This window comes from Bombyx mandarina, chromosome 21, assembly GCF_030267445.1.
Source record: "Bombyx mandarina strain Sakado chromosome 21, ASM3026744v2".
NCBI classification, from domain to species: Eukaryota; Metazoa; Arthropoda; class Insecta; order Lepidoptera; family Bombycidae; genus Bombyx; species Bombyx mandarina.
This window is the reverse complement of record NC_143227.1, coordinates 4,818,430-4,830,729: the sequence shown is the minus strand read 5'-3', so window position 1 is coordinate 4,830,729 and position 12,300 is coordinate 4,818,430. Positions and strand designations below refer to the sequence as shown.

At 37.1% G+C, this 12,300-nt stretch overlaps 1 protein-coding gene across 3 annotated transcripts in view; it reads right to left on the bottom strand.

Annotated features, from left to right (window-relative positions):
- The window catches only part of LOC114253050 (synaptic vesicle glycoprotein 2B), a 60,760-nt gene that overhangs the window by 2,846 nt on the left and 45,614 nt on the right, over positions 1-12,300 (bottom strand). For all 3 annotated transcript variants that reach the window (XM_089736532.1, XM_089736531.1, XM_028187793.2), the window contains exons 4-8: positions 8,843-8,935; positions 6,392-6,525; positions 2,296-2,486; positions 1,467-1,615; positions 419-818 (exon numbers count right to left, since the gene is read on the bottom strand). In XM_089736532.1, the coding sequence (XP_089592658.1) occupies positions 419-818; positions 1,467-1,615; positions 2,296-2,486; positions 6,392-6,525; positions 8,843-8,935 (967 nt within the window). The remainder of the gene's footprint in view (positions 1-418; positions 819-1,466; positions 1,616-2,295; positions 2,487-6,391; positions 6,526-8,842; positions 8,936-12,300) is intronic.

The following is a 12,300-nucleotide window of genomic DNA, read 5'->3' as shown; positions in this document are numbered from 1 at the left end:
CTACTGCTTAATGATTAGAGCACCTATATGAGCTGGAAAGATATAACACGTTTTGATTTGAAAGTTCTACAGAAAGGCCAGTACTAGTACATTCGGTCACGTTGAGCACAGTAAGGTCACCTACCAGTCATAGCGTAGCTAGAATAGTCACTTAGGTTATCAGCGAATAGGTGGTGGAAAAAGTTCCGATACGCCCTAATACCAGTAATTGATATTTGATAATTCTGTTAAGATAGTTTTGGAAAGTGAATTTCCTAGTAGCTTTAAAAAGGCAGTTCTATAGTCGTAAATATTTTTTAAATGTTATATTAAACTAACTTTGTTTTTGGTTCTTTTATCTTCAGAATAACCACGAGAAATACTATCATATCGATGTCAACTGCTTTTTGTTACCAGGGTAAATTTAAAAATAACTTACCCGATATGGAATGTAAAGTTGATTGTAATAGAGATCGTAGTGAACTTGAGTATAGGCGGAACAAACAGCTGCTTGCTGTGCTCGACAATGTCGCTCAACATCCTTCTGAGTTTAGACTTTGGCTCCTTTGATTCTATTTGCTTCTCTGGCTTCGCGTGCACCAGATCGTCCACGAGGATCTGCTTCACTGGATACTGGTCTTTGCTGTGGCCGGTGTTCATGAGATAGATGCTGCGGAACACTTCTAGAGCGTCTTCGTGTCGGCCCGTCGAGATCAAGAATTTCGGTGATTCCGGCAAAAGGAACAGTAGAGCCGCCACCACGAATGAAGGCAGTGACATAACCAGCAGGAATATCCGCCAAGAATTGTACACGAAGCCCCCGGTCGATCCTCCGATTTCTGGCGAATAACAAAATTATCTCTGTAGATTCGATCCCAGATAAGTCCAGGCAATGTTTCCAAAGACATTAAAGTAACTCGCGGAAATGACCAATTCTTTCAATTGACAGCTAGCTATACGAGTAGAATCGAAAATTCCGTTGATTAAACAATTCGAAGAATTATTTTTTGATTTTAATTTTATCTATTTATTTATTACTAGCGGCCCGCTCCGGCTCGGCTCGGGTCTTTAACAAAAATTTCAACGACATTTGACGTTTTATTTTTAATAAAATAAAGAATAATAAAAAGAAGACTTATTGCGGCATAACTATAATAGTTAGACATATGATGTTGCGACACTTTTTGTAAATAATAATGTGTTCTACAAAGTCGTAGTACATTATTTTATTTTATCATCAATAGTTTTCGCAGGGCACGCGATGTAAAGAATATTCTAGGAATTTTTTTACACCTTGGGTTACATTATTGAAGTTTTAGTAAGGATCCCTAATTTTTTTCGAAAAAGATTATTGCCTATGTCACTCGGGAATAGTGTAGTTTCCAAACAGTGAAAGAATTTTTCAAATCGGTTCAGTAGTTTCAAACAAACAAATATTTCCTCTTTATAATATTAGTATAAATTAGTATAGATTATTGATAACTTACCACTCGGAATTATGACCCAGGCTAAACCAGCTACGAACAAGTTACCAAGAGTCCAGAAGGCTGCCATGAAACTCAACATGGCCCCACGTTTCTTTTTCGGCTGGAATTCCGCGAAATACGACCAAATCACAGGTCCCGACCCGCCCAGGCTGAAACAAGTATTGATCTGTATTAAAATATGAGTTTATCCAAAAGAAAGTTGTTTAGGCATATCAATCAATTAATTTAATAAAAAAAATCCATTAAATTTATTGTTAAAACGACAATAGTTTTTACTTTGGGACTGTCACTGATTTTGACTCCGTAGAGCCAGCATGGCAATTTATGCATTCGTTACATATTTCATAAAATATATTCTTGTCCTTGAATCAGTTTATCTTTGCTGAAGGCTAGTACTTCGCTGCATTAATTTTGAGGAACAACGAAGCGTCACACTCATTTTACTTTACGAAATAATAGAAAAAGCAAAACATTAGAATTTGAGATCAGATTGAACCTATTCGTTCTTGCCTCGTTTGTCTGTGTCCGGCAGTCAAACCAAAACCTTAGTTTACCGTGAGGATATGAAACAAGTGATTTAGCTTTAATTCTACACAAGTTTCTTTTTTATTGCTCTTGTAGGCAGACAAGCATACAGCCCACTTGATGGTGAGTAGTTACCGTCGCCCATGGACTTCAGCAATGCCAGGGGCAGAGCCAAGCGGCTGCCTACCACTAAAGTTCGTAGCAAGCTGAATTCTAGTGCTGATAAGCTTCTAATTGAACGATATTATATATAATAGGTATATAACGCAATGAACGATATTAATTATTAGGTAAGAGCACTTACGCGGCACCGTTCACGAAGCGGAAGAACATGAAGAGCTCGTAGTTTTGACTGAAGGAGGAGGCGACGATGGCGAGCGCGTTCACTATGGAGATGGCTATGAGCACTCGCTTGCGACCAAGCGAGTCTGCCACTGAACCCCAAGCGTACGCGCCCACCATCATACCGATGAAGATTATACTGTTTAGCCATCCCTGGAACAATTGGAATTTTTAGCTTATGAAGGTAGAGGTGACTTTCACCGTTAATGGCAATTTTGTGAAATGATATTAAAATATCTTCACAAACTGTCACATTTATTATATTAGTAGGATAACAATGCTTATGGATATTATAGTTAAATTTTATTAGATTTTTAACTAAAATGCACACCTAATTAATAATATCCTACCTTGAAGTCGTCGTGGCCTAAGGGATAAGACGTCCGGTGCATTCGTGTTGAGCGATGCACCGGTCTTCGAATCCCAGGCGGCTACCAATTTTTCTAATGAAATACGTACTCAACAAATGTTCACGATTGACTTCTACGGCGAAGGAATAACATCGTGTAATAAAAATCAAACCCGCAAAATTATAATTTGCATAATTACTGGTGGTAGAACCTCTTGTGAGGTGAGTCCACGTGGGAAGGTACCACCGCCTTACTTATTTCTGCCGTGAAGCAGTAATGTGTTTCGGTCCGAAGGGTAGGGCAGCCGTTGTAACTAGACTGAGATCTTAGAACTTATATCTCAAGGTGGGTGGCGCATTTACGTTGTAGATGTCTATGGGCTCCAGTAACCACTTAACACCAGGTGGGCTGTGAGCTCGTCCACCCATCTAAGCAATAAAAAAAAACTTGCACCGTTTTGACGATTTCGTGAAATGATATTAAAATATCTTCACAAATTGTCACATTTATAATATTAGTAGAATAACAATACCTACGGTACACCTAATTAATAAGTAATACTATTGGGTAACTACTTCAGTGATTAATTAAATTTAAATTATACTAGTGACGATTTTTATTGAGGCCCTATCCGATTCTTTTGCCGTGGCTAATGGTCTAGTTACACCGCCGGTATAACGGCTGTCAGTACATGTCTCTCACGGCAGGAATGCGTGGTGGTACCCGGGTAGGTTATCAATACTCTCTTCGGTAGCGAATTTTGTACCAGTACTGTCAATACCATTAGTTTTGGTACTTATAATCTTCATGTCATTTCACGTTAACTGACGTCAATAAACTACAATATCACTTTGTATTTTCTCGACATCTCGATTCTCATACGATCGCAAACGTGAATATTCGTAATATGTATGTCACGAAAAAAAAAAAAAAAAAAACTACGAACCTCATATACCTACCTCATTTGTTGTGTGTTTGTTTGTTTAAGGCAATTCACACGTTCGGAAACCCGAGGATTGAGTGACATCATTAATATCATCAATACCATTGTTGTTTCCGAAATATGAAAATGGAAAATATTTTTTAACGACAATTCGTTAAGAGGTTTAAATTACGTAGGTACTCATACAGTTTCCGGTGGAGAGTTGAACGTGCGTATACCAACTTCTAGTTTAGCGGAAGCAGACTAAGCTTTATAAATTTATTATAAATTTTATCTTTATCTGTCCAGAATTTCGGGTAATTAAACGGTTGTCTGGAAGCTTTTAGCGAGAAGACCTCCATTTGTACAAACGTATCTGCTTGTTGACTGTTTTCTGATGGTAATTGTGTTTTGGTGTGCAATAAAGTATGTTCTCTATAAATTTGAACATTCCATGAATCATTTGTAGTTTTATGAAGATTATCAATGGATAATTTCATACAGTTCGTTTAAAAGTAAACATACAAAATAAATCCGAGGTCGAGGATTCAAATTCTATCGTACACATGCAACACTAGAGGCCAACAAGGTGATTAAAGTAAAATATTTGCCAATTCACCTACTCAAGTACAGGTTTATAAAATTTTACAATAAATCGATTCGTTGTTAAAAGCAACTTGAAATCTTCTAAGATTGTTGTCATCTTCATATATGATCGAAGATCGCTGTACATAAAATACACCCATTTCTTTCAACACTCGTATTGTTGACGGTACTAATCTATGTAAAGAATTTTCGTATGAGTGTCAATAACAATGATTGTAAAAGTTTCAATATAACACGATGAACGACTTGTGAATTTGTTGAAAGGACCTGCGCCTCTGCTTACTACGCGACGTCAGAACTTTCACTGAAGCGCCAATTTCTAGTGCACAACGCTTCAAGTGATTCGGATGAAAGCTGCACGAACGTATAGAAAACAAACGAAAAATCAAACCAACAAATGTTAATATTTATGCGGAGTGCAGGAGAATCGTCCCGAAAAAAAAACTTATCTGACAGCACGCAAAGTAACTCAATTTGAAATCAGCTGACTTGACCATGTTACACGGGGGATACTTCACGAAATGTTAACTACTAGGTTGTGCTCTAGGGTCATATGAATAACTAGGGTTACTTGCTAGGTGTGCTAGTATGATCGCACTATACCAAGGTATCATTACTCTAGCTAAGTCTGTAGGCTATTCATGTGATACCCAAGTTGAGCTAGTATGCTAATTTAACCCGGTCGGAGGTGAATCATGTTCCGACCCGGCAGGCTGGTTCTGAACCAGCGGCATCGCCCGTCGCGGCGTCGTTGGTCGTTGACTATCGCCTCGACGACCCGTCGGTCTGGAGTCCTCGGGGTGGTGCCGCGAGCCTGGTTGTAGTGTTGACCGCGGGAACCTCCTTACTTTGACCGGCTTCTGACGCCAGACGGAGATTGGACGTCGGGCGTAAGAGTGCAAGGAAGTCGTTTAGTGCGGTAGTGCCCTAAAACTATCCTTAGGCCCGCGGTCTGCTTCCAGCATCTGCAGATCGTCAAGTCCCACATATCCCGCGCGCCCCCTAGGCGCGGGAACCTCGTAAGAGGTTCGGCCCCAGGTCCGGCAATTTTTTTTAATGCAAATTTAAGATAGTGTAGATATGTAGATAATGTACGATCTAAGTAACTATGTACATATTATTATTTTCGGTTCCAGAAAATTCCTTATATCCCTATACCCTGTATATCAGAAAAACAAAGTCCAAGATTGTTATTAGTTCGAAAGTTATTTGAGTCTTAAATGAGTCAGTGTTCTTATTAATAGATACGAATTTTCCGGTGACTCGAATGATTAATTACTTTGACTAAGATAAATTTAGGTGTGCTGAATGCATCTTTATCTAGACAAAGAGATCTTACGTGATATTTAGCAAAGATGTGTTTACATGAAGCCTGGAAAATTACAGTGAAAAAAAACGACCTAAAGATATATTCATCACCATTTTTGTAATAAAATGAATGATATTTATTTAAATTGATGACTATATGTACCTATGGTTATATTTAACAATAAACCAATGTAAAATTTATTAATTAAACTGATTAACACGCAGCTTAATACATTCGAAGTTGTTGTGACCTAAAAATTAAGACGCCTAGTGAGCACAGCTTACACGGGTGGACGAGCTCACGGCCCACCTGATGTTAAGTGGTTACCGGAGCCGGTAGACATCTATAACTTAAATGCCGTCACCCACCTTGAGATATGAGTTCTAAGGTCTCAGTAAGTTAGAACGGCTGCTCTGCCCTTCAAACCGAAATTCATTGGTGCTTCACGGTAGAAATAGGCAGGGTGGTGGTAACTACCCGTGCACACTCAAAAGACGTCCTATCACCAGTAATTACGTAAATTATAATTTTGCGGGTTTGATTTTTATTACACGATGTTATTCCTTCACCATGGCAGTCAATCGTGAACATTTGTTAAGTACGTATTTCATTAGAAAAATTGGTATCCGCCTGCGGGATTCGGACACCGGTGCATCGCTCAACACGAATGCACCGGACATCTTATCCTTTAGGCCACGACGACTTCAATTTTTCTGGATGTTCTTAGATCTAGATTTTAGATACTAAATTTTTTAGACTTGACACGAAATCTTTTTGTTCAGCACTGAACTGATTTTACGGCTATTTCCGATTGAAAATAAAAAGCGAATTATTGTTAAAATTAAGGTGATAAATTCTCATGTTAACTCACTTTAGTCTGAGTGGTGAGGTCTAAGTCGCACTGTGCCGAGGGTAGAATGAACGACATCGAGATGACGTCCATCTCCTCGGAAGTGCTGACGAGACCGCATACTGCCAACAGCATGTAGTGGAAGCGGCCATATCCTGAGTAAGAAAAAGTTTTTTAAGCTTCGAAGAACGAAGATGACGTGAGGGATTTGTAAAATTTGGATATAAATATGATTAGATTTAGGAAGTGAAGTTGTTAATATTAAGTTACTAGCTGTACCCGTCCGCTTCGCTGGGCATTCAAAATTAACATTATTATTTCTCACCCCCACAAAGATTCTCATCATTAACGCCCCCGCAACTGGTGTAGGGAGTCCAACACTCATATAAATATTAGCCTATCCATTAAGTACATGTATTTTCTACATGTATACCAAGTTTCAAGTGAATCGGATGCATTTTTCAGTAGTTATAACAGAACATCCATAAAAACTACTGTAGACTTTATATATTATGCAGTATAGATTCATCAAAAAAAATCCGCTCTTGTCAAAATAATGTTCGAAGAGAACTAAATTTCCATTATTCAATCTTTTTTTTTTAATTAGATTTATTAAGGTCTTTGAAGAACTACTGAGTTTTTTCATCTCTCACTTACTTATGTATGTAGTAAACAATGTAGTGTCATAATTTTCTGACATGGATTTTTTGCGATTTCGATGCGCTGTTGGACAATGGTTCATTGACCCACCCTTGAAGTTCCCTCACAAAATTTATTGTAACAACAGCCCTTTATTTGGAAGTAAATAGTTGTTTCATAAAGAGGAACGAACAGGTCGTCGGGAGAAATCTATGCTAATCCTGAGTGGAGGCAGAAATAGGCAATACGGCGGCATTCTCTCTCTCTCTCTCTCTCTCTTCACGAACACATCACTGGTTATTAAGAAAATTGCGTAATAAAGCTCGTATTTTTTTGAGTACATTCGAGTAAACAATTCTTATAAGTTTTGTAGCGAATACAGCGGCACTCTCTCTCTCTCTCTCTCTCCACGAACACACCACTGGTTATTAAGAAAATCGCATAACAAAGATCGTACTTTTTTGAGTACATTCGAGTAAACAATTCTTATAAGTTTTGTAGCGAATACAGCGGCTCTCTCTCTCTCTCTCTCTCTCTCTCCACGAACACACCACTGGTTGTTAAGAAAATCGCGTAATAAAGCTCGTACTTTTTTGAGTACATTCGAGTAAACAATTCTTGGAAATTTTGTACCGCGGAAGCGATTCCGAGTGGAATGCGAAGAGCTACATACATATGAGTACGACTTCGCTCTCGTATTTCATGTTTACAAATAGTTGAATACACGCGCAGTTTTACTATTATGTAACAATATATTTATTGACGACTACTGCACGGTTTCAAGGCTGACACTTTTATTTTCATTGACCAATATTGTGCGTTGTTGTGGTCATTGTTATAGTATTTAATTTTACTATATCCACGGCTCTGCTAGTCGAACTTGCTGCGGAAGTGGCGTTAATTAGCCACGGGAGTCAATAGACAATATAATGTGGATGTAACTGCCTATTGTGGGACATGGAATCGAATGCTTATTGCTTTGGTAAATCAGGTCATATGGCATTACAGTATCAATGCTTTCGCCTAATCTGAACTGCGTTGGAAATTGGAATAGTTATATTGTTAACAATATTATGGACGCAGATTATCTTAATAACTAATATTTTTGGAATTAGCGACGGGGTTACGATCATTACAGCTTTCCCGACTGCCAGAGACAGGAAATAAAGAAACCTATGGAATTAAATAACGCATCGAAAAAAAAAATTATTCAATTTTCAGTATTTTGCCACTTTTACGATATTATCGACCGAAATACGTGTAATTTAAAAATTAGGCTTAATTTTGCGCTGTAATAATAACGAACCACACAAAAGTACAAACCACATAGAACTATAATTGATGGCCAATCATTATTTTGGGATTTACAGTAATTCGTCGTGCAGATATTTTGAGCATTCATGATTTTATTGTGAACCATTGTGCTGGAGTACGTACATATTATGTGCAAATTAAATAGGCTGTTGTAACATTTAGGTGTTATTCATTTTTTTGACGAGGAACACCAGGAATGCCAAGGGCCAAGCTAAGTTCTGATCTGGTCTGAATATCAACTATTTTTTTATTTAATAGTTTCTTTCGATCTTTTACTTTTATAGCGATTATGATAAACAACGTAATTTCGGACACTGTCTATAATAATTTTTTTTTATTGCCCTGTTAGGTAGACGAGCATATGACCCACCCGATGGTGAGTGGTTACCGTCGCCCATGGACTTCAGCAATACCTGGGGCATATCCAAGCCGGTGCTCAACACTATTAATTACTCTTGCAGCAGCTCCATAAATTTTGTTTTACTGATTTATTAGAGAATAAATTTTAAATAAATTTACCGGTTAGTTCGATAGCCCGTTCGAAGTCGGCTTTTTCCGAATTGGAGCCCTTCTCCGGATCGGATTTCGATTTCTTAACTGAAGGTACGACGCCTGAAAGAGATACAAAAAAAAATTAAAAACAAAAGAAAATCTATTTGAGTAATATAAATGAGAATATAATTAATAGCGTAGTCGAAGGCAATTAAATATGAATTATTAAGGATAACTCAAAACCAGGTCAGATTCAGATTCTCACTGGTGGTAGGACCTCTTATGAGTCCGCGCGGGTAGGTACCACCACCCTGCCTATTTCTGTCGTGAAGCAGTAATGCGTTTCGGTTTGAAGGGTGGGGCAGCCGTTGTAACTATACTGAGACCTTAGAACTTATATCTCAAGGTGGGTGGCGCATTTACGTTGTAGATGTCTATGGGCTCCAGTAACCACTTAACACCAGGTGGGCTGTAAGCTCGTCCACCCATCTAAGCAATAAAAAAAAAAGATGTTGATAAAATTGAAATGCTTGAAGTTTCAATGTTCATTGACAAATCGCTTAAGGTACGAAAACTAGCTTGACTGCCTTGAGAAAATACAAAATATTAACGACTTGCTAGTGACTGGTAATCCGAGACATTAATTAACTAGTCAAACATGGATGGGTTGCTACTATGATGGAGTACTATTATGTAGAAAAAGCGGTTTCACTTTAGACATTTTGAACCCCTTTTTACGTAAATTGCGCGGAAGGAAGAGTATAAAAATTTCCACACTTATAGTTTATACATAGAGAAGGAGTGCAGAACGCTAATATATTTTTTTTTACATAATATATTATGTACTTTAAATCAATAAAAAAACATTACACACACTACCATATATTTGACACACACACGCTTTTGTTTATTGTTAATTTCTGTGGTCAAATTGAAAATAGATTAATATTGTTTGTCTTCAATATTATTTATCTATAGTGTAGCCTTGGCGCAATTTGTTATTATAGAGGTCTATGATAGTCTTTGACAATAGCCTCTTGACTGCCTATTTCTGCCGTGAAGCGGTAATGCGTTTCGGTTCGAAGGGTGGGGCAGCCGTGTAACTATACTGATACTTTAGAACTCATATCTCAAGGTGAGTGGCGGCATTTACGTTGTAGATGTAACCGGCTCCGGTAACCACTTAACATCAGGTTGGCTGTGAGCACGTCGAACCTTTAAGGCAATAAAAAAAGGCCCTTAATAATGCTCAAACTTATAATTTAAATTATAGTCGTATTTCGACTACTGGGCGACCACTACTTTCTGGTATATTAAATTTGAATAAGACTGGTTTTCTTGAACGTCTTTTTATAGTATTCTACCCTTTAGCATCAGTCCATAAACATCATAGTCTTCTCACGTGTATTTTTCCTTTCAAATCAGAACCCAGGACTGTTCGGCATCAGACTTTCATTGGATTAAAGATTATATCAAGGGGTTGATAGGCTATTTGGTTTAAGCGAAATTTTGGCAACTTTACAGGAGAGCCATTCAAAGTTTAAAATTTGGAAAAAGTATCATAACGGCATTGATGTTTTTAACGACACGTGCCCTGGTCTCAAAAAAAAAACTAGTATCCAAGTTCCTTTGTTTATAATTGATGAGATTTAGCGGTAGGCAGCGGCTTGGCTCTGCCCCTGGCATTACTGAAGTCCATGGGCGACGGTAACCACTCACGATCAGGTGGGCAGTATGCTCGTCTGCCTACAAGGGCAATAAAAAAAAAAAAAAAAATGAGAGAATGTTAAGTAGTTAACTCTTGTTTTCGTGTTATTTTTTATTATTTTATTTGTCGTACTGTTAACATTTAAATTTAGCCTATTTTTCCGCTGTTTGTAAAATTGCTGTAACATGTCATAGTGTATGTTATAAGAGATTGCTGTACATGCCTGTAACTGGCTTACACACCAGTACTTAATTTTATACATGTTAATTTTAAGCTTGAATGTTTTGTGTGTATTGCTGTTTGTGTGTCTAAATAAATAAATAAATAACAAAAAAGTTTCTTCAGCTATTTGAATAGATTAAACTTAATTGAAGATCAATTAAAAACATCGAACTGTTGATGCTGATACCAAATAATACGCACTGTCATTTCCAAAGATAAATGTCGCTTAAGTGAAATCTCGGTGAATCTAGAACAGTGGTCGGGGAACTTTTTTAATTATTACCCCAAAATATTTTTGTGTAAGTTATTAACCCATGGCGAAGAACAAAAAAAAAACGAAATCGCTTCTTTTTAGCATCTTTCATATTATAGCCCCCGTGATAATTTCGAAAAGAAAACAATAACTAAAAATTTAATTTAAACATAATTTATTCAATTTATCAATTTATTATTTATAATTTAATTTAATTTAATAATTTATCAAATTAATACCTAGTAATACATAACGGTAATAATATTAATATATGTAATATACAGTTGATATACTACACGATAACACCACTATGATAATACACGATGCCCACAATAAAATACCTGGGTCAATCACGTGAACTTTGTGTTTCCAAAAATTGTGTTCTATCTCATTTACTCGCTGGCTGAATCCTATACATTTATGTGTTTGTGTCTCTATGGACCTATTTTTTCGTTTCGTTTCATTTCGTTTCATCGAGTTTGAAATCACAACGATTCTAAAGAAGTTTCACTTCAATATATACTTTTTACTCACAAAATTTTTACCCCCCGAAATTTCATTTTACCCCATTTTGGGTAATTTACCCCGTAATTTTCTCAGGTAATTTTTCCCGACCGCTGATCTAGAATAAGCCCTCGAGGCTACTAGAATAGGTACGGAAAAAAAAGTGAAATGTGGCTTAAATCAAATATCCTTTTTAAAATTCTACAAAACTAAAATAACCAATGAATTTAATCTTTATTTAGCCCGTTAATACTGGTCAGGATACTATAGCGAAGTTACAAAATTATTGCACTGTCATCGGTTCTTGGTGTCTGAGCAAATTTACGAGTTAATCGGACTTCTTGAGACTATTAAAGATTAACTAATAAAAGCGTGCTAATAGACAGAGCATCCACGTGGACTTATAACATAAAAACACAGAGGGACGTGAATAAAAAAATATGCATCTAAAAATCTTGGTTCAGCGAAGAAGCCAAGGTTCAGCGAATTTATGATTCACCACAGCGTCTGGTTTTGATTGCTTTTCGTTAAACCAGCGATGCAATAAACGCGAACCAGTAAATATTTTTTACAAAAACAGTGATTCCCGGTCGTGCCACGCTGCGAATGCAGCATATTATACATATTTGTTACGCTTAGAATTTAAAGAAAGGAAAAAGGCCAAGAGGGCGTAATTTCATGCGCTGATCCGATAAAATTAAGACGACATTGGACTCCAGCGTCAACGTCGCTATCTACTGCGCAGAGAACAGAAAATAAAGAATAGTTTAAATAAACTAACAAAATACGCTTTTATAG